Here is an 18,358-nt window from a genome sequence, read left to right on the forward strand (position 1 = left end):
TTTCCATTAAACACAACCTTTATTTTGTAAATAACATCAATAGTTTAAATAACATCAATAGTTGCATCCTCCAGATCTGATGTATATTGTCGATAGTCTGAATAGCAAGCAGCTTCTGTACCAACAAGGATTAGGCAACAAGCAACATGATGGGAGGCAATATTGAGGAACCAAGTTACCTGCCACTGATCTATTCAACATTCATCCTTGAATCACACAGTATTAGAGGAACTAGCAGATACAGATCCATCACTGAAATTATTGTGCTTGGTAAAAATTCTTATCTGCACTAGTCAAATGCAAGGTTTTGCCCATAACAATGCTTTCTGGACGTATACAATTCACACACAAAAAGTTGCCATTCCTGGTCACGTGGCCCGATGACCACAAAGCAAGCTTCAACAAATGATGTGACCAGTAAAATTACAAAATGTTCTTTGGTGTTAGTAGTACTTAGGCCGTGTAGAAATGCAAGCACGAGGAGAATTTGTGACATTGCGAGTATTATTGCTTCGACATATTTTCAAGACATTTACACGAAGCGACAACAACGTGTTATATTCTGCTGTGCTGCACCAATTGGCATAGAATACATATGATAAGGAAACATTGTGTAAACATAAGAAGGTGCTTGCACAAGCCAAAGGATGTAGGCTGCAGAGGCTGTTGTGCGCTGCAGACGGAAGGCATACATTGGCAATCTGAAATCGGCTGAGCAAGGCACAAAATGACTAGCAGCTGGTAACGAGGCAGGTTGTCAGTGGACGCCAGGATGCTTCATCTGCTGTTGTACCTGGAAGAGAAAGTGAACATGCAAGGGATCACTGCTGTGCAGTACACTTGCCGACTCGCAAGTACTTGTGCAGTCTCAACATAATGCTGTTGTGAGCACAATGACAGCATTATGGTCATGGTACTCGCCACTAGCTAAATGTAATACGGGGCTCATTGAGCGAATGCAGAGCCATAACACATTCAGTGCACTAAGTAGTCTTCTAGCAGTTGTGATTAAAGTTAGAAGCTGCATTTGCATTAAAAACTGAGAGTTCTTTCTCTTTAATTTATTACTTTGTGTCTGCACACAAAAGCTATAAACCTTTCACAAAAAGCTTGATGGCCATTGCCACATTCTACACTGGACTGCAGAGGCATAGTCCAAAACTGGCATTTAATCATCTTTGTTCTGATGCTGTCAAAAGATATAGTCTGTGCACATTCAGGAGTATTACAGGAGAGTGTTAAAGAGTAATTTCATTTGCATGGAGTTACTTAATGTGTGAAAAATTTTCAATATGTGTGGAATTTCTGCACACCACTCCGATCAAATTCGTTCAAATGTGTTAAGTTCATGTACAGCATTTGGTTTTGCTCTGTAAAGAATTCTTATGTTTAAGAAGGGTTGATTGTGCATTGTGTTATCTGATTCACAAGTTTGTACAATGGCATGATGCTTACAAACACTCGTTTCAACACACTGGTGCACTTCTCCCTCTACGATGTTATCACATACAAGACACATAAAGTGAAAGTGCATGTTTAACCATTGAAATAAGGCACCCTTCATGAGAAGTGGCAGAGAACAATACTATGTGGATTCATCACGATGGTAATGTCTTTCCTCCATGCACAAATGTGTCCAAGGAGGTGTGGTCGTTTTTGGCACTTTAAGACAGCAACAGTTGGTAAAGGCGAGCACTGCAAAATGATGTGAAATGGTACATAACATTCTCAAACAAATAAGTGTTTTGTTTTCCGCCAGTTTGAGCACATGCATTGCTTTTCATAGTCTTTGTTCACCCCGATGCCAGCATAGGCCTCGTCAGGCACGTACCCAGGATTTTTTTCCGGAAAGGGGGGGGGGGGGGGGGGCGTACTTTTACTAGTACAGTTGTGAATAATGCCCACTGTTCGCCATAAAAGACGCGTAAACCCGCAAAAAAGAAATTAAATAAGGTGTATCTCATGGTAAGCCTGTGAGATACACCTCTCCTTTTCTTTACAAACAAGAGGAGTTGCATCAAATGGACTTGCGCAGGAAAGATACGCAGGAAGAACACTGCCAAGAACAATTAACCAAGTGTAAAAAAGAAGTGTAAAATAAAGATTTCTAGTAGCGTTTTTTGACTTAGCTCTGGAAGGATTATAGAGAAATATATAGGCTGGGCACCTGCCTGGGCCTCGTGCTAACAAAGAGACAAAGAAAAAGGCTGATCAACGTTATCACACATCAACATAGCAAAGTCTAAAAGCATGCCATGTGCTCCCTGTGCAAATAGCATGCTTATTTGCTATGCCTTGTGTCACACTTACTAGTTTAGTTCATTAGGGAATTGTTGCCAAGCTAGGATAGAAAGATAAGGTGACAGGCCTATGTGTTATGAAGCAATTAATTGGGCTTAAAAATTAATAAAGTAAAGGTGGGGCATGGGTGGTGTACAGTTCTATGGACAAGGACATGTAGCAAGATGCACATGCTGGTTTGCTATAACTGCTCTAAGAGCACATGCTTTCAGGTCGCATGCATTGATTGAAGGCCTCTGGGCTCCACGGAACTGTGCCCTCCACACTAATGTAAAAGGTTTAGCTTTTGCCCAATTTGTTCCAAATACATGAAAAATGCATAAATGATCTTAACCGTGGCCAACTGCTGAACCGATTTGTGTGAAATTTGTTAAATTTGAAAGAAACAAATCTTGTAAAAGTTGGGAGCAGGTATCTGTGATTTAGCTGCATGGCTACAAAAATGGGAAAATATAGAAGATACTGAATTGCTGTGTCTGCAATACTACGAAAACAGATACCAGTATTCTGTAAACAGCAGCTGCCAGGCGCTGTATCTACTGCACGTCATTCTACAGAATATGACTTGATAAGAATTGTAAAACTCATGTGGACAATTATTTTACATAAGCAAACTATTAAAATAAGTTAGTGCTCAGACACACTAACACGTTCAATAACACAGCGAATTACAAGAGCTTTTTGGTTTTCGCCGATGACGATGAATTATCTGCTGTCATGCACTCCAGACATACTCCGACGCATGTGCAGCTGGTCTAAGATGTGCTAGCAGCACATTTATGAAACACCCGTGGTGGCACCCGTGGCTACGTACATTATGCCCTCTTAGTTTGCATTATGTACAGAATCCTGTTTCTCTCTATCTTTCAAGTTGCCAGAAAATTTCAAGTTACTAGCATTATGTTTAAGTTCAATTTATATCCATGCAAGCAGTATTTACTAATCTTTTACAATTATAAAAGAAAAAGTGAGGACTAAATAAATATGTTAAATAATGCACGGTTAACTATGTGCATTTTCTGCATTTACACACGACAACAACAATGCAGTTAATGGCGTTTAACTTCGTTTTATGTGCAAAATTTATGTTGGTTCAGCAGTTTCCCCAACAAGAGAATTTCGGCATTTCACATGCTTTAGAAGAGTGAGGGCAAGAGCTTATGCCTTCTTCCTTACAGTATTCACTTCGTAGAAACAACGCCTTTCTTTAAAGCCTCCTGTGCTTTGGTGATAACATCTGCAGACTACATGTTGTCAGCGGTGAATGTTGATTGTTGTGAATGTACAGTGGCGAGAGCAAACATACTGGGTCTCTCTGACTTGTTGTCCTGCACTGCCTCAGGTGCTGCTTTCAGCCAATGAATGTAGGCACATGCAGCATCTCAGGCAGTCCAGGACAGTCCGGGACAACAAATCGAGGAGACCCACCACTACCAGCACGAGCTTTTGGATGGGAAGCTTAAGCAACCAAGAGACTATACATCCCAGCAAGATCTCTCCAGCTTCTGTATTCTGCACTGAAGTTTTGCACCCATTTGTGAGCATTAGCATAGTATATTGCAACAGTTAAAAAAAATAAAGAATTCTTATGCTTCAATGTGAATGGCAGAAAGGCGTCCTGATGAAGATAAGCCAACAGTTGTCTCAAAACAAGCCCAAATAACTGGCAACACCTATCCAAAAATGTCTTGAAACAAGTGGAGTGTCACTCAGACAATCTCAGAAACTTGGCTCATGTTAATCATACATATATCTTACTTAAGTTTTCACATGTGGACGAGGTTGTTCAAAAACACAAATGAAGAATTGGCATAAGAATGCTATCATTGATCACAATTCTGCCAAGCAGTCACGGAGGTATTTTTTAAGTGTTTACTATTATGTGTAGCGAGAGTTATGGATCTTAAGTATGTGCCATTCGAGACCAATTTGAAATTATACCAGGCATAAAACTTGTAAAATCAAGGAGTACAAATTAAAATTTAGAATACATAGGACATTTAGAAGAAGAAAAGCATTAGCAAGCCCAAGTCTAAAGTACCACCATAACGAAAACTAGGTGATACAACAGGCCCAAATTCACTTCAGGTTAAAGTGACCAACTTGGCAGATACACATGTTGCATGTGCATGTCAATATACAGTTGACAGGTGTTGACTCGAACTCAAACTTCCTTTAAAATTGCAGTTATCTTTAAAAAACCCGTAACCTTGCTTGGTTTTCCGTGGTTTGAGTGCATATTTATTAACGCTTTGGCTTTTCAGTTCAGAGCCAGAAGAGTTCAGCCAAGAACAGTAGAGCGGAGGTCACTCATAAGGCATGAATAATTAAAATGGCCCTTGTTTGATATTCAGGCTCCTGTGTACATTGATGGGTGCTAGTACAAAATAGTGACATTGACCTGGTAACCTTGAGCCCGACTGGATAGTGTGTGTGTTTGTATCCCTGTCCTTCTTAATATGTATCTGCTCAAACGAAACAAAGTATGCACTACATCCATTTGTACAATAAAACAGTTCCGTTTTAGATCATGTCTTATTTAAACGTACTTAAAAATTTTCATAACTAGCACAAATATCTGTGGTCCCTGGATGTTCCCACGTAAATGACACATTTCAGTGTGCTTACTTAGCTCTCACTTATCATGCCTATGCATGCGGGCTTGGACAAATCCTAGCAAAAATTTGCATGGGTCCTGCGTTGATGCATGAAAATATGGTCATAAATAGCGGTAGTGCCCTTGTGCCGTACTAAACTGAGTTGCATACAAACAACATTGGGAGAGCAAGTCATAACTCTTTCCTTACTGTACTAGGAGAAAGTGACAAATGGCTTTCTTGTAGAACTGCTGAAGAATGACTTCAGAATTGTTCAGCAAAACGTGCTTTGTGCTAAGTGGTTTGAAGACAGCACATTCAGTTTTGCATCTGTCTTTTTTTTTTCGCTTTTGGAATCTTTAAAAGGGCAACCTTGGCCAGGGCAGTAAGAGAGTTTTTAGCTTGCTCGTAAACATATTGCCATTTGCAGAATGGTGGGTTAGCGGAGAGGTGTACGGCAGCAACAATACTGGTAGCGACTTCTTGTGATGCAGAGTTTAACCAGAGAACACACCAAAGCTAAAACTGCAGTGACCTGCAATATTCCACTTAAATTCTGGTGTAAAGCATTGGTAGCGACACAATCATTAATGTGAAGTCATATCAAGATTTTCTTTTTTTGATCAGAACATTCAAGCTACATAAAAGTGTATAAGACACATTGTAGTTGGATAAAGCATCACAAGATGTTGATCTGCTATGGTTGCTTAGGGGCTTTGGTGTTGCGCTGCTAAGCACGAGGCTGCGGGATCAAATCCTGGCCACAGCAGCTGCATGTCGATGAGGGCGAAATGCAAAAACACCCATGTACTTAAACTTAGATGGACGTAAAGAACCCCAGGTGGTCAAAATTAATCCGGAGTCCCCCACTGCGGCGTGCTTCATAATCAGATTAGTGGTCTTGGCATGTAAAACCCCATAATTTAATTTTTTTATTTAATAATTTAATTTGTGTTGTTACCAACTTTGTTACTGCCTTTCAGGGCTCTGGTAACCCAGTAAAGGAAAATATGTTTACCAACAAGATGAAACCCTCTATTGTCAACCATAGCTGTCAGCATGCACAGCACATTGCAAAACTAGTAGCACAAACATGGAGAAAGGAAGAAAAAAACTCGGGAGAGGGCCACTCCACTCTCCACAAAGCCATCCTGGTGTGCAATATTATAACGGTTCGGAAGGTGAACCATTCACTTGCCCTCATGTGGCTGGTCAGAATGGCATCTTTGCTAATGAAAAAGCGATTCTGACCAATCATGCTAGGGCAGCCGAACGGTTTGCTTTCTAAACCATCACAAAGTAAAGTGTTACAAGATCTCACCCCGGAATGGCACCTTCGACTTATGAGGCATATCCTTCTCTTACATTTGCCTTCTCTCATCTATGGCTCAAGTGTGCCTTTTTCACGCTTTGCATAACACTGACCAATAGGACATCAGCCACAGAGAGCAGCCAGCTTGCTAGGCAACGTTTGCTGTATTTGCCCTGGTGACAGCGGCAACAAGGACTTTGTAGACTGTGTTGGTCCTTCAGATTACCAGCTTATACTGCTATGCCTTGTCAGCAGACATCAACTTTCACACTTCACACTTCAGGTGTGTTCCCAGTGCTTTTCTATTAAACTCCAACTACATAAGCAAAAGGTATTGTGCACAGTGTGCGCATGAAGTTGACTGCCTGTAGTGATACACCTCTCACCTACATGAACAGCCATTTTTTATTAGACGTGTGCATACCTCAGCTGGTAGCTCCAATGCTAGACAAGCTTGTCAGAAAGAAGCTGGTCTAAATTGACACTTCACTACAGGTGTATTTCATATGCTTCAGATTTTCATTAATCCTTGTTTAATGACACTGCACTTCAGTACAGTAAAAGTCAAAAACAATCCTTTTCTTTTTTTCAGTGCCCACTTCCACTGAGTAGAACATCTTGCCCGATTACTTCTTTACTGTCATTGAACAGACAAGTACTATTTGTCAAATAAAAGAAAAGGTTGAGCCCTCACTAGAATCACTGCAAAGCAGCACTTTCATTAACAGTAAGGAAACAGTTAAAAGGCGTCACCAGCTGTCACCCATACAAGTACACATGCGATTAGTGACAAGGGCAGCCAGGAGAATGGGAAAAGCAGGAGCTTAGCTTACGTGGTGTTAAAAAAAAAACAAATGTTCGCAAAATAGAGAAAAAGCAGGCCAATTTCACGAAGCTAATGAGCCTCTCACCTTGGATCCACAGGGGTGATGTGCGCCATGCCACGCTAGTCTATTGTGAACATCCTAAACAGAAGCAACACCCATTGGCACCACAACCAAAAGTAAACAGCAAGAAGCAAAAATAAAAGATTACAGCGTGCAGTACACTTTTCTTGGTGAACAGTGATGCGCAGTGCCATGACCAAAGCCTCCTTGCTGCAAAAGTTCTAGCCTCACTGCACATGTGATAAAAGTTAAATGGCCAGCACCAAACCATGTACGCACACCACTGCAGGCTTTCGCAAGCTCTATTTCTCCCAACAGAAAGCACAGCAACTTATTCTGAAGCACCTAATCTGCGAGTATGGCTTGTTAAAATGGTGTTCAAGGAGTACTGACAAATATTTTTGAAGTTGTCGAAACTACCACGTGCTCCTCACTCATAACACGATCACACCGGGCAAATATGCAGGTTGGGAAACACAAGACCTCGTCATAATCAAGTTGCATCCAGCAAGACAAATCGTTCGTTAGATCCAACATTTGTTATGAGCGCACGCACTAATATTGATGTAAAATAAAAGTGTGATCATGTCTAGGTGAAAGAAATGCAAGCCTGATGCCTCTAATAAGCCTGCAAGGAGTCACCTGTGGATTTTGACAGCTTGTTGGCAGCTTGTCATGCCAGTACGTTGCATGAGAGCAACAATAAATTAATTAGTCTGTGCACACAGTGATGCGTTCAGTGTGATCACACAGAATCGCCAGGCTGGCGCTGTCAGTTGTGGCCCAAGGCATGTCCAGATTGTGCCATTTCACCATGGAGAATTCCTCCACACATTTGAAGCTGCGCTTACTAAGTACAGTCGCCAATCCTAAAAAATTGAGTGGCACACCATGTGTCGTCCGAAATTTCGGTGGTGGTGCCACAGGTGCAAGGAAACATGCGGGTTCGAACAATCAGGCATCTGAAAATTTTATTGGCAAATGTATTCGACATTTTTGAGCCAATTATTTTTAGATTTTGACATATTTATAGCTACATGCAAACAAATTTGCTTCGATATAACAAGATCTCATGATGCATCCAGTGTTTCTGCTCTCGTTAGTGCAGAATACTCCATTGAAATGAAGAATGACCTACCAAACTGTATATTTAATTCGTTATATCCAATAATTATAAATGTGTATTCATTATATTGAGGTCTGAATTATTTTAATTTGATACTAAAGTTGGTCTCAAAAGCCCGACTTCGCACCGTCGGCGCTATACCGACATAGCAAAATTTGCTGATATCATGTAGCAATAAGACATGGCATGGTTGCGCCAGTTATAAAAACATTAGCTAGAGTACTGCTCACGTTTCTTTCAGCTCCACTCATATGTGGCAGTCACAGAGCAAGCCAGTGTATCGTGACATCGTACTTCCTTGGTACTGAAATCAGCACTGGTTTGTAGAAACGAGTGTATAGTATTGCAAATTATCTAGGGCACTCTGGCACTAGCCGGTACTTTCTTCTGAAGTTTAGAGGGTGTTGCGACCTTCATTTATTTGCAAAGAAAGAAAAAGGAGACAAGTAAAAAATGTAATGTCAGTACTCCTTTAACACTTTCTATACAGACAGCAAGCCCAGCTCTTTCCCAGATGCTGAGTCCATCTTGTCCTGAATCAAAGGCATGTTCCTCATTAAAAATGCTATGTGTTCACTGAAACATACATTAGATGGCACATGGTGACCATGGCACTTGAATACCTCATTATGTTTTGTTTGCCCTGGCTTCACTGCCTTCACTTCACTTTTTATAAATGGCATACTCCTGTGGCATATACGTAGTAGTGTTTCTTTTGAATTGCAATAAAGAGAACATCCTCAAGAATTTTAGTGTAGTGAAAATGAATTTGGAGTAGACGTCTAATTAGTTGTATGCAGAATATTTTGAGTTCCAGGAAATGTTATACGAGCATTATATCAAGATCTAGCACATCTAGAGTGAATTATGCAGATATCAGTGCACCGGAACTGCTGTTTTTCTTTTTGTTTAAGCATTGGACTTCACTTTAAAGCAGCAGAGAAATTTATGTTCACTCAAGAAGGCGTACTTTTGAATGACCCAGCAAATGGGATTTCACCAAGAATCCTGAACTCGGATATTTCACCTAAGAGACAGGCTAAGCAAAGCGCTTCAGCACAAAGCTTTACGAATGCATGTGCCTGCAAGAGGTATACACAGAATAACTGCAAATAAGAAGGAAATTCAAGATTGTTTGCAAGATTTTCTGAATAATCCCATACTAAGAATGTTAGCATAGATAAGTTTTGACAGGTTAAATATAATTTATAGAGGTATGGCCACAGCGCACCTACTTTAACGTAAACTCTTTGTAGGTAAACTTAATAGACTGTACTATGTTCAGCTGCTAGCAACCAATAAAGCACTGGCATTGTCTGCTGCAGTTGTACAGTAGTGGTATAATCTAGCTATAACGGAGAGCTGCTGTCACTGTTTTCAAAACATTACATTATTGCATTTGATTCTCCATCTAAAGAAATGAAGAGCTTGTCTTTATAATAATTCAGTGAGGCTGATGTACGCTCTGCACCAAATAAAGTATACATGAAAGTCCAACATTAGATGCCTATGTATTTACTGACAAGTTGTCTGCCAAAAACATAAAAGAAAGCAACCTAAATGAGCACACTATTTCAGCCTGTTTAACGCACCAGATCGATCAAGCAAGCAGTTTAAGCCCCCTGCACAGAGGGTGAAGAGGTCAAGCATTGATCTTGCTGCTGATGTCAATTTCTCAAATTAGCACTGATGATGTAAAGAGCTTGACCATCTGGTTTCGCTGTGGCAAATAAAACCTACAATGGGCAGAACACAGTTATTCCTCTTGCCGAATGCGTTAGCCCACACCACAATTTGCACTATGCATTACATCTTGGTGGCCGTTAAGCACTCTGTTTACTGTTTTGTTGTAAGCACACAGGATTATTTCACTGGCAACAAAAGATCAGGGAAATCACGCCACATCACTGCGCTGCCTAATACTGTGCATTTGCTGTCCAGACCCACACCTCACAAACATACATGTTGAAGACACGCTTTCTGCTTGCTGCTGTTGGGCATGCTTGCAGGGACAGTCATTGTCTAAATGTGTAGCCTAACATGTCGTTGAGGAGTTTGCGATCTTATCATTTGCATATGCATTGTAATGTGTCGATATAGACTTGAGTTGAATAGTACTGCTGTACTGATTAGGCGGAGGGCATCACTGTGCCCATGGACCTGCTGAGGGGTTTCATAGTATTAATTTGTAAGCCAGCCTTTGATAACACTTTACGGTACCGATTTCTTTTCACGAGTGTTAGCCTGAGAAGTTATGGCTGTGATTTTGCTCACATTAACCTAATTAAGAAAATAATGTAAGAGGAAAGTTGTGAGTGCCATTATGTGATGCTGCATCTTGTTCAAGGTATCCATCTAGCACACTGAATTATTTTATCAAAATCTATGTGAACCATTTAGCTCAGCACTCTATATTATTTCATTTGCCTGACACTTCCTCTTCATAACAATCTGTAAATGAGCATGTAAGTACAAATTTGATTTGTTTTGGCAGTGGCATAGAAGACACCTTGAATATGTACTTGGTAACACTGTGCTACCTTAAGCTGCCATGACATGCATTCAACACAGAGGTCCAGCTCAAAAGATTAACTTCATTTGCTTTGCAATGAACAGTCAGCCACCAGAGAAAGCTTCATCCTAAACCTCTTGTTCAAACATGCATCTTAACAGTCCACAAAGCAGCCCTCTTGTATGTTTATGGTTCGAGCAGACAGACAGGTCAGCAAGAAAAGATGTGCATACATGAAGTGTGAGTCTCAATAGAAGATGCACAACATTAGATAGCATGGCGACTTGTTTTAGTCGTTGCTCATGTATATAGAAAATTTTTTGGCGAATGGTATTTGCCTATATTGCAACCTGCAATGTCCTGTCAAAGGGCGCTTTCACTGCAACATCTGGTGCCCTGACATGCCGCAATGAGCAGAAGAGCTTGGACATGTATATAGTTCGATGATGCCAAGAGCAGCCAATCTCTTACACTGTGCTCAAATTGTAGACTATCCACTATCTATTGCAGGCCAGTTTGACTGCAAGTGTAAAGTATGCAACATACAAAACATAACAAAGTGAGCCAGCAACCTACACTATGGTGAAGCACATATTTAAAGGCCTGTGTCAAAACATGCCGCAGAATTCCCATAGAGCCATGTACTTGGCATTACAGATGCACATGTGGAGCTTGGATATTCAGAATGTTTACCAAACCAAGATACCTGCATCAGTGATGCAATCAAACCACTTTTGCTAGTTTGGTGCCAGCATACTTTTCTAATCTGCATTAATCCTAATTCATTCACCACTTATTTTAGCAGGAAGAGGCCCATTCTTTAACTCTTTGATGAGTTGGTTTTGTTCAAAAATCGCCGCCCATGTAAATGGAGCCAAAAATTTAAAAACAATGTTTTTATGTTTAAGTACATAGTGCATTAAAATGCAGCTACCCAACGTATAATTAAAACTAAAGTGAGCTGCTCACCAGCACGTGTCTATTTTGAGGCTTTCTGATGAACCTAGTTAGATAAAGATTCAGACTCTGCTTGGTCCCTTTGTTTTTGGCCTAAACTATGTGCAATATAGTCTAGGCCACGTATAAGACATAATACAGACTTCCTTTAACATAAACATGAAAGGACATTGGCAATCTATTTTACGAGAAATTTGGCTGAACAGGAGTACACTGAGTCTATGGTAAAGTAAACAAAGGCTTCCGGACTGTTCAGCTTACAGGGGATTTCATCTTCACACAGTCCATGCTAAAGGAGGTCTAGGCTACTGGTGCAGCTATATTACATTTTGTTTAGGGCAACAAGCAAGCAAACATCTTGAAAGCTGTAGCCGCAGTCAACTACAGGCGTAGAAAAAGTGCCCCAAGAAAGGGTCACGATCCAGATGCCGAGCTCTGCGAGTGGCAAAGGCGCGGAGTCGTCCCTGCATCAGGGCCTCACCTCTTGAAGCTGAAGCGTCGGCCCGCTGTGCCAGCGGGCATGGATTGCATCACAGAGCGGTACACTTTCATGGCTACAATGAGAACACAGAGGAGCATGGGCCCAAACAGTGCACCCTGGAAGCCCAGGCAGAACACACCGCCCGCTATCGCCAGCCCAGTCAGGAAGGGATGACCACCCCTGCATAGCGAGGAAATGGGCATGACCACTGCGAACAAGGCAGCCAGTGTGTTCACGGAAAAGCTGCAGCGCCGGTTTTGAACATAGTCTGTAGGTTTAAACCGAGCAGAAAATGTCCTTATTGACAACAGTTATTTATGTCACATTGCATCTTAAAGAGGCACTAAAGAAGAATGTAGAGTTTAGCTTGATTGGTAAATCACTTCTCCCGACTCCAAAAATTCAAATTCATATTCATTTTATTTCACCATAAATGGTCTGGATGGCTGCCTAGGTTAACAGCTGCAATTAAACAGCTTGACTCACGCAGCCATCATGTGGCACGGGCACATAGTGTTTAGGGTACAATATACGCAATAATGTATTAATCAGATTTCAGGAGAATAACCGATTCAATCAAGTTGCAACAGAGGCCTATAGAAGGGAATGATGAAACATATTAACAGAATACAGGTAAGCATATGAAGACCTCTGCTGCTACGGTCTAGCTTACCAAGAACGGAGGCCTGCTAAGCCAGAGAGGATGAACAAGAATGCCAAGACGAGAGGTGATGCCACCTTGGAAGTTTTTACACCATGCATTCTTCATGTCATAGGTTTTGACAGTATGCACTTGGGACAGTAAGCGCTTGGCACTTAACCAATTGTTCAACTTTCATTGCAATCTGAAGGAATCAGACTCGGCCCCAAAAGTTCTGAGAAATTTTTCTGCACGGGAAGGTTCCAAACTGGAGTCAAGACATTGAAATCTGTGGCATCACAATGACACACCGTTGCTGTAGTTCGGGCGTGACATTCAACATGGGCAAGTGCAGATAAAATTCTGGAAGAATACTTTACGGGTATGAACTGCATAAGTGTTACACTTCCGTGTCCCTTTAACGATCAGGCTGTGAGATCGTTTAATGCTCAGTTTGTAAGCCTAAGCACAATCTGTTAGTCAAAATCAGTTCAAACTGATGACTAGTCACAATTAATCATTAGATCGTTAGCACAGCTCTGCCCTGTTTCATCTTCCCACCTGATGTCTCATGTTTCGTAGACTGCTTTGTTTTCCTTGTCATCTGGTTTAGCCAGATCTGAGAACCAGCAATCTGAGAACAGGTATCGCATGCAAGAGAGATACTTGCCCCTTAATCTCGGCATAGATGGCACAGTCAACAAAGTAGGCGGGTGCCAGCTGGCAGATAAGCATGAGAAGTGCCTTGAGGCGCTGCGCTTGCACCAGCCACAGCTCCAGCACAGCTGGCAGGCAGGCCCAGTATGCACCAATGAAAGGCACCGCCCCAAACAGGGCTGCCAGTGCTGTGGGAAAAGGGAAGCATGGCAAGTTGCATGAAACAGCCAAAGGTGGAGCTGCACTAAATCATAACAGCTGCTTGTTGTAAACGACAGGCCATTGCCATTGGCCATTGCCACTGGCCAACTGCTCCTCCTTTGTGCTTTAGATAAAGCTATGCTGCAAATTATAACCGCCATGACAACTTTGTCCACTGCAGTTAATAACATGTAACATTGTTCTTGTTAAAAATATAAATTAACGAATGATGTCTTGCCGATGCCTCAGGCCGCTGAGAAAGAGGGGAACAGAAAGATTTAGGGTGGGTCAAGGGTGGGGATGGGGAATAAGGAGACATTGAGAGGTAAGAAATAAAACACAAGATGCCATGAAAGACTACTTTGCCTAATGCAATCTAGGGGGAAAAGGGGGGCAGATGAACATTTCTTTAATGAACAAATAAAAATGAGTTAGCTGTTTTAGTGGCTAACATCATATCCCACACAGTGAGAGCAAGTGTTGGAATATTTTAGGGCATGCATGCATGCATATGTTTATTGCCAAAAAATGCTTAGGTTAGCATATTGTATACTGTGGCTGCTAGTTCAAAGCAGCTTGAATACAGCTTTACAGGTAACTGAACTGGACCAAACTACATCCACACTGCTTATGTGTTGATTATGTGTTGAGGAAGGTGCAAAAACTGTTACACTTTCTTTATCACGGCCAATAAATGTGGGTCATGAGCCAGCCACAAGCGCTGCACCTGATTGCAAGACTCTCGTCACTCTTACGGACTTGCAGTGCCATCTAGAATACAGTCTATAGAGTAAACTATTGTTTTCTGAATAGATTTTTTATTCTCTCTCTCTCTCTCTCTCCCCTGTGTGGAGGCACTTTTTAATGAGCACGCAGAGATGTACACACAGAGATCATGAAGAGAGCAGGCACTCCAGTAGCTGAGCTCTCACGTGAACAATGCCAGTTTTGAGAACTTTCTGTTAATAGTAGAAATGAGACTGAAGATGGTGTTAGGTCACAAAATTTTGATTTGGACGACGAAGACCCTCAAAATTATCTTAGACCATCATGGGCTTGGGCTATTCAACAGCAAGTTTAGTTTTCTGCCTGTTGACAAATGACCGATTTCTTGCGCTCACTGAAATGTTGTAAAAGTCATAGAAATGTTAGAAATTTATATCTTACTTTCAGTCTCTCTACGGCATATGGCAAAGGCTGGCTACTGCCCACCCAGTAGAGTGTGACATTTTGCCTAATAGTTGTTGCAACTACCAGACGCAGGCAATTGCCATTATGCAGTAGAAAACAGTTTCTTTTTTTGTATCTCACTTAATTCCCTTATAAGCCAGAACTCAAACTTTCACGTATAGCAGGCAACTAAAGTAGGAACATTTTGGCTATTTAAGAAAAAAAATCCCTTCTTTCTACTTTATCAGCGAAACACTGTAAACATTCTCTGTGCATTTCAGCAAACATTGTTCTTCACAAATTATATAACATTAGTACCATCAAAATGTAGTTTTTAAACTTATATCTTTCAGAAGCATATCTATTTAGCTTTATATTGATATACAGTATGTCACTGTAACCATTATGGCATATTCAATAAAAATCATTATTAAAGCCTTGAAGAAAGACTTTAGCAATAATTTTCCTTACTCTGGGTAAAGAAACAGTCATCCACACAACCACTTCAACCATAAAGTACGTAAGTCACTGTCACTCCTGCATAGGTCTGGTCACATTGATGTCCAGCCTTAGTGCTCACACAGCTTTGAATTGCATGTCTGCTATTTCTCAAGCCAACAACTAAATGCCCTGGAATTTCTGACAATTCCTAATTTCGCTCTTGAATCACTAAGGTTCCTAGAGCTCTTGTTAAACCTTTTCAGGGTACACTTCATACTATTCCTGAAAGCTTCACCAGAACCTAACATACGCACAGCTATGAGTGTATGCATGTGCATGCCCATTTAAAACCTAGCATGCCATTTTAACTTTGTTTGTGCTAATACGCTGGGCCAAACATTTTATTCCTGACTTTTTTACATTTATGATGTGTGTCCCCTCCCCCTAATTCTGGAGTAAAGTTAATGCAGTCACTGGAACAAGCCACGCTAAATGGTGCACTGATGTCGCACCCTGCTAGGATTACAAAAAGTTCGAAGGCATTTTAAATCTCTAATTGAGGTTGACAAAGGTCAAAGTCTTTCTGGGTGAGTTCGAAGTGAGAATGGGGTGCGTGAACAGTAACTTATTGTGATAGCCACACTGGTATGACCCCATTTGATTGACATCAAGTAGAGGTCGAATCGCTTTCCAAATTTTTTGAGTGCATGTATAGCCAACATCTGGCAACCTCTGTGCATTTCTTTGTCCACTCTTCAAATTCTGCTTGGGTCAGCGATTTCTTTGGGTGCAGAATGGCAATGCGAAAATGAGTAGCGATCGCCGGTATCATTTCATGCCGCTCCCCTGATGTACTGAAGTTTCTTTGGTACAAGCACGATTTAGCGCTTCTCCACGTACTGAAGGCAGAGCCACCATGCATGGCTCTCTATAACATCACCACTCCTGTGAGGGGAGCAGGAAGGGCATTGAACTTCCACTACCTTCAGAATCTGCCCTATGTGAATGAATGTTTGATGTTTAATGGCACAAGGGCCAGGTATGGCCAAAGAGCGCCAATCTAGTGTGAATGAGTTTGCAGTGGTCTAATGGGATCTGTGAAGCTAGTGTGACGTGGCTGTAAAGGGGCCTAAAAGACGTTGCTGCAAATGGCATAAAATCTACGCGTAATAAAATTATGGCAATAATTAATGACGTGGACTGTGAACACTAAAATGCATTGGGAAAAATGATGCAATATACAAAATATGTGAGATGCTAAAATTGTCTAAGAGCACTACTGCCTCGCCAGAGCCCTTGAAACATAAGGGCCGAGAGGCATGTGCTATACGAAACAACTATCACAGCGCTATCCTCTGGAGAGAGGAGGCGCTACGAACGTACAGGGCTAGTTACATGTAACACAACATCTGTGAGGAAACCTAGGACTGCGTTGGTGTCAAAAAGCGGTTCTGGGCCGAGTAACATTACAGGATGAAGGGGAATGTGCTGTCAGTATGCTAAGGGAAAATGTTTATTTCGCTCAGATTCGGCTTTCCGACACTCCAGGAGGACGTGGAGGACGGTCAGCCTCTCCCCGCATCTCCCACAGGTTGGAGGCTCATTTCCAGAGAGTAAAAAATTATGGGTGCCAAATGTGTGTCCTATTCTTAGACGACAGAATAGGGCATCTGTTCGGCGTGATTTTGTTGCACAAGGCCAGAACCCTAATTGTGGCTTTATTACGTGCAGCTTATTATTTGTTTCCATGTCCCACAAGCGTTGCCAGTAGTTTCGCAGTTTCCTGCGCAAAAAGGGCCTCAGATCTGTGACAGGGACTGCAGCGGTAGGATTAACACAATACGATGCAATTGATGTGGCCATCTGGTCCGCCAGAACGTTACCTTCGATGCCCCTATGATCCGGCACCCAGCATATGATGACATGCTGGTTACATATATACGCTTTACATAGGACGGAATATAGTTCATTGATTACTGGATTTTTGTGCTTACAAAATGACATTAAGGCCTTCACAGCACTTAGGGAGTCCGTATATATAGCAGATTTTTTTAGTTTTGTTTTCCTTATATGCTGCACAGCCGACAATAGTGCGTAGGCCTCAGCCGTTAAGATGCTTGTTTCCGGATGCAGTACATCGGATTCCGAGAAGGATGGACCGACAGCTGTATAGGACACCCCCTCGCGTGACTTTGATGCGTCTGTGTAGAACTCCGTGCAGGAGTGCTCGTACTGGAGTTCCAGGAAATGCATTCGGATTTCGATATCTGGGGCGTGCTTTGTTACTTGTAAGAAAGATATATCACATTGTATCAGCTGCAACTCCCAAGGCGGTAGCAGCTTAGCTGGAGGCATTAAATGATGTTTGAGGAGTGGAACATCCATTTCAACACTAAGCTCCCTCACACGAAGTGAAAAGGGCTGTCTTAGAGGGACGATTACGAAAGAGTGTAGCATATGTCATATCGTTGACGGTGTTAAAACACGGATGTTGAGGATTAGAGTGAACTTTCAGAAAATATGTTTGGTTGATGTATGTTCTCTGCAGATGAAGTGACCACTCATTTGATTCTACATACAAACTTTCAATGGGACTTGTTCTGAAAGCGCCAGTGGCCAGTCGGATTCCTTGATGGTGGACCGGATCTAGCATCCTAAACGCGCTTGGGGCGGCAGATTGATAGATCACGGCACCGTAGTCCAACCGTGATCGAATGAGGCTCTTGTAAAGATTCATTAAACATTTCCTGTCGCTGCCCCATGTTGTGTGGGATAAAATTTTCAGTAAGTTCATTGTTTTTAAGCATTTCACCCTGAGATACTTTATGTGTGGAATAAATGTTAGTTTAGAGTCAAGTATGATGCCTAAGAACTTGTGGTCTTTGTTCACAGGGATTCGCTGACCATACATTTCGATATTGGGATCTGGAATGAGCCTTCTCTTTCTTGTGAAAAGCGCACAAGAACTTTTGTTCGGGTTCACTTTAAATCCGTTTTCGTCAGCCCATTTGGACACTTTGTTCAAGCCCTGTTGTACTTGCCTCTCACACACTGCAAGGTTGCAGGATTTGAAACC

General features: G+C 41.7%; 1 protein-coding gene across 3 annotated transcripts in view; it reads right to left on the minus strand.

Moving 5' to 3' along the window:
- Positions 1–18,358, minus strand: part of LOC126530879 (transmembrane protein 245) — a 52,397-nt gene continuing 34,039 nt past the window's right edge. Inside the window, exons 12-15 of one of the 3 annotated variants that reach the window (XM_055070840.2) lie at positions 13,484–13,658; positions 12,174–12,353; positions 7,122–7,175; positions 1–793 (exon numbers count right to left, since the gene is read on the minus strand). In XM_055070840.2, coding sequence (XP_054926815.2) covers positions 7,157–7,175; positions 12,174–12,353; positions 13,484–13,658 — 374 coding nt within the window. In that variant the 3' untranslated portion in view covers positions 1–793; positions 7,122–7,156. Of the gene's footprint in view, positions 794–7,121; positions 7,176–9,476; positions 9,960–12,173; positions 12,354–13,483; positions 13,659–18,358 lie in introns of those variants that run through there. The other 2 variants (XM_055070841.2, XM_072288229.1) reach the window with 2 other exon arrangements.

This window comes from Dermacentor andersoni, chromosome 5 (genome assembly GCF_023375885.2).
Source record: "Dermacentor andersoni chromosome 5, qqDerAnde1_hic_scaffold, whole genome shotgun sequence".
Taxonomy (NCBI): domain Eukaryota; kingdom Metazoa; phylum Arthropoda; class Arachnida; order Ixodida; family Ixodidae; genus Dermacentor; species Dermacentor andersoni.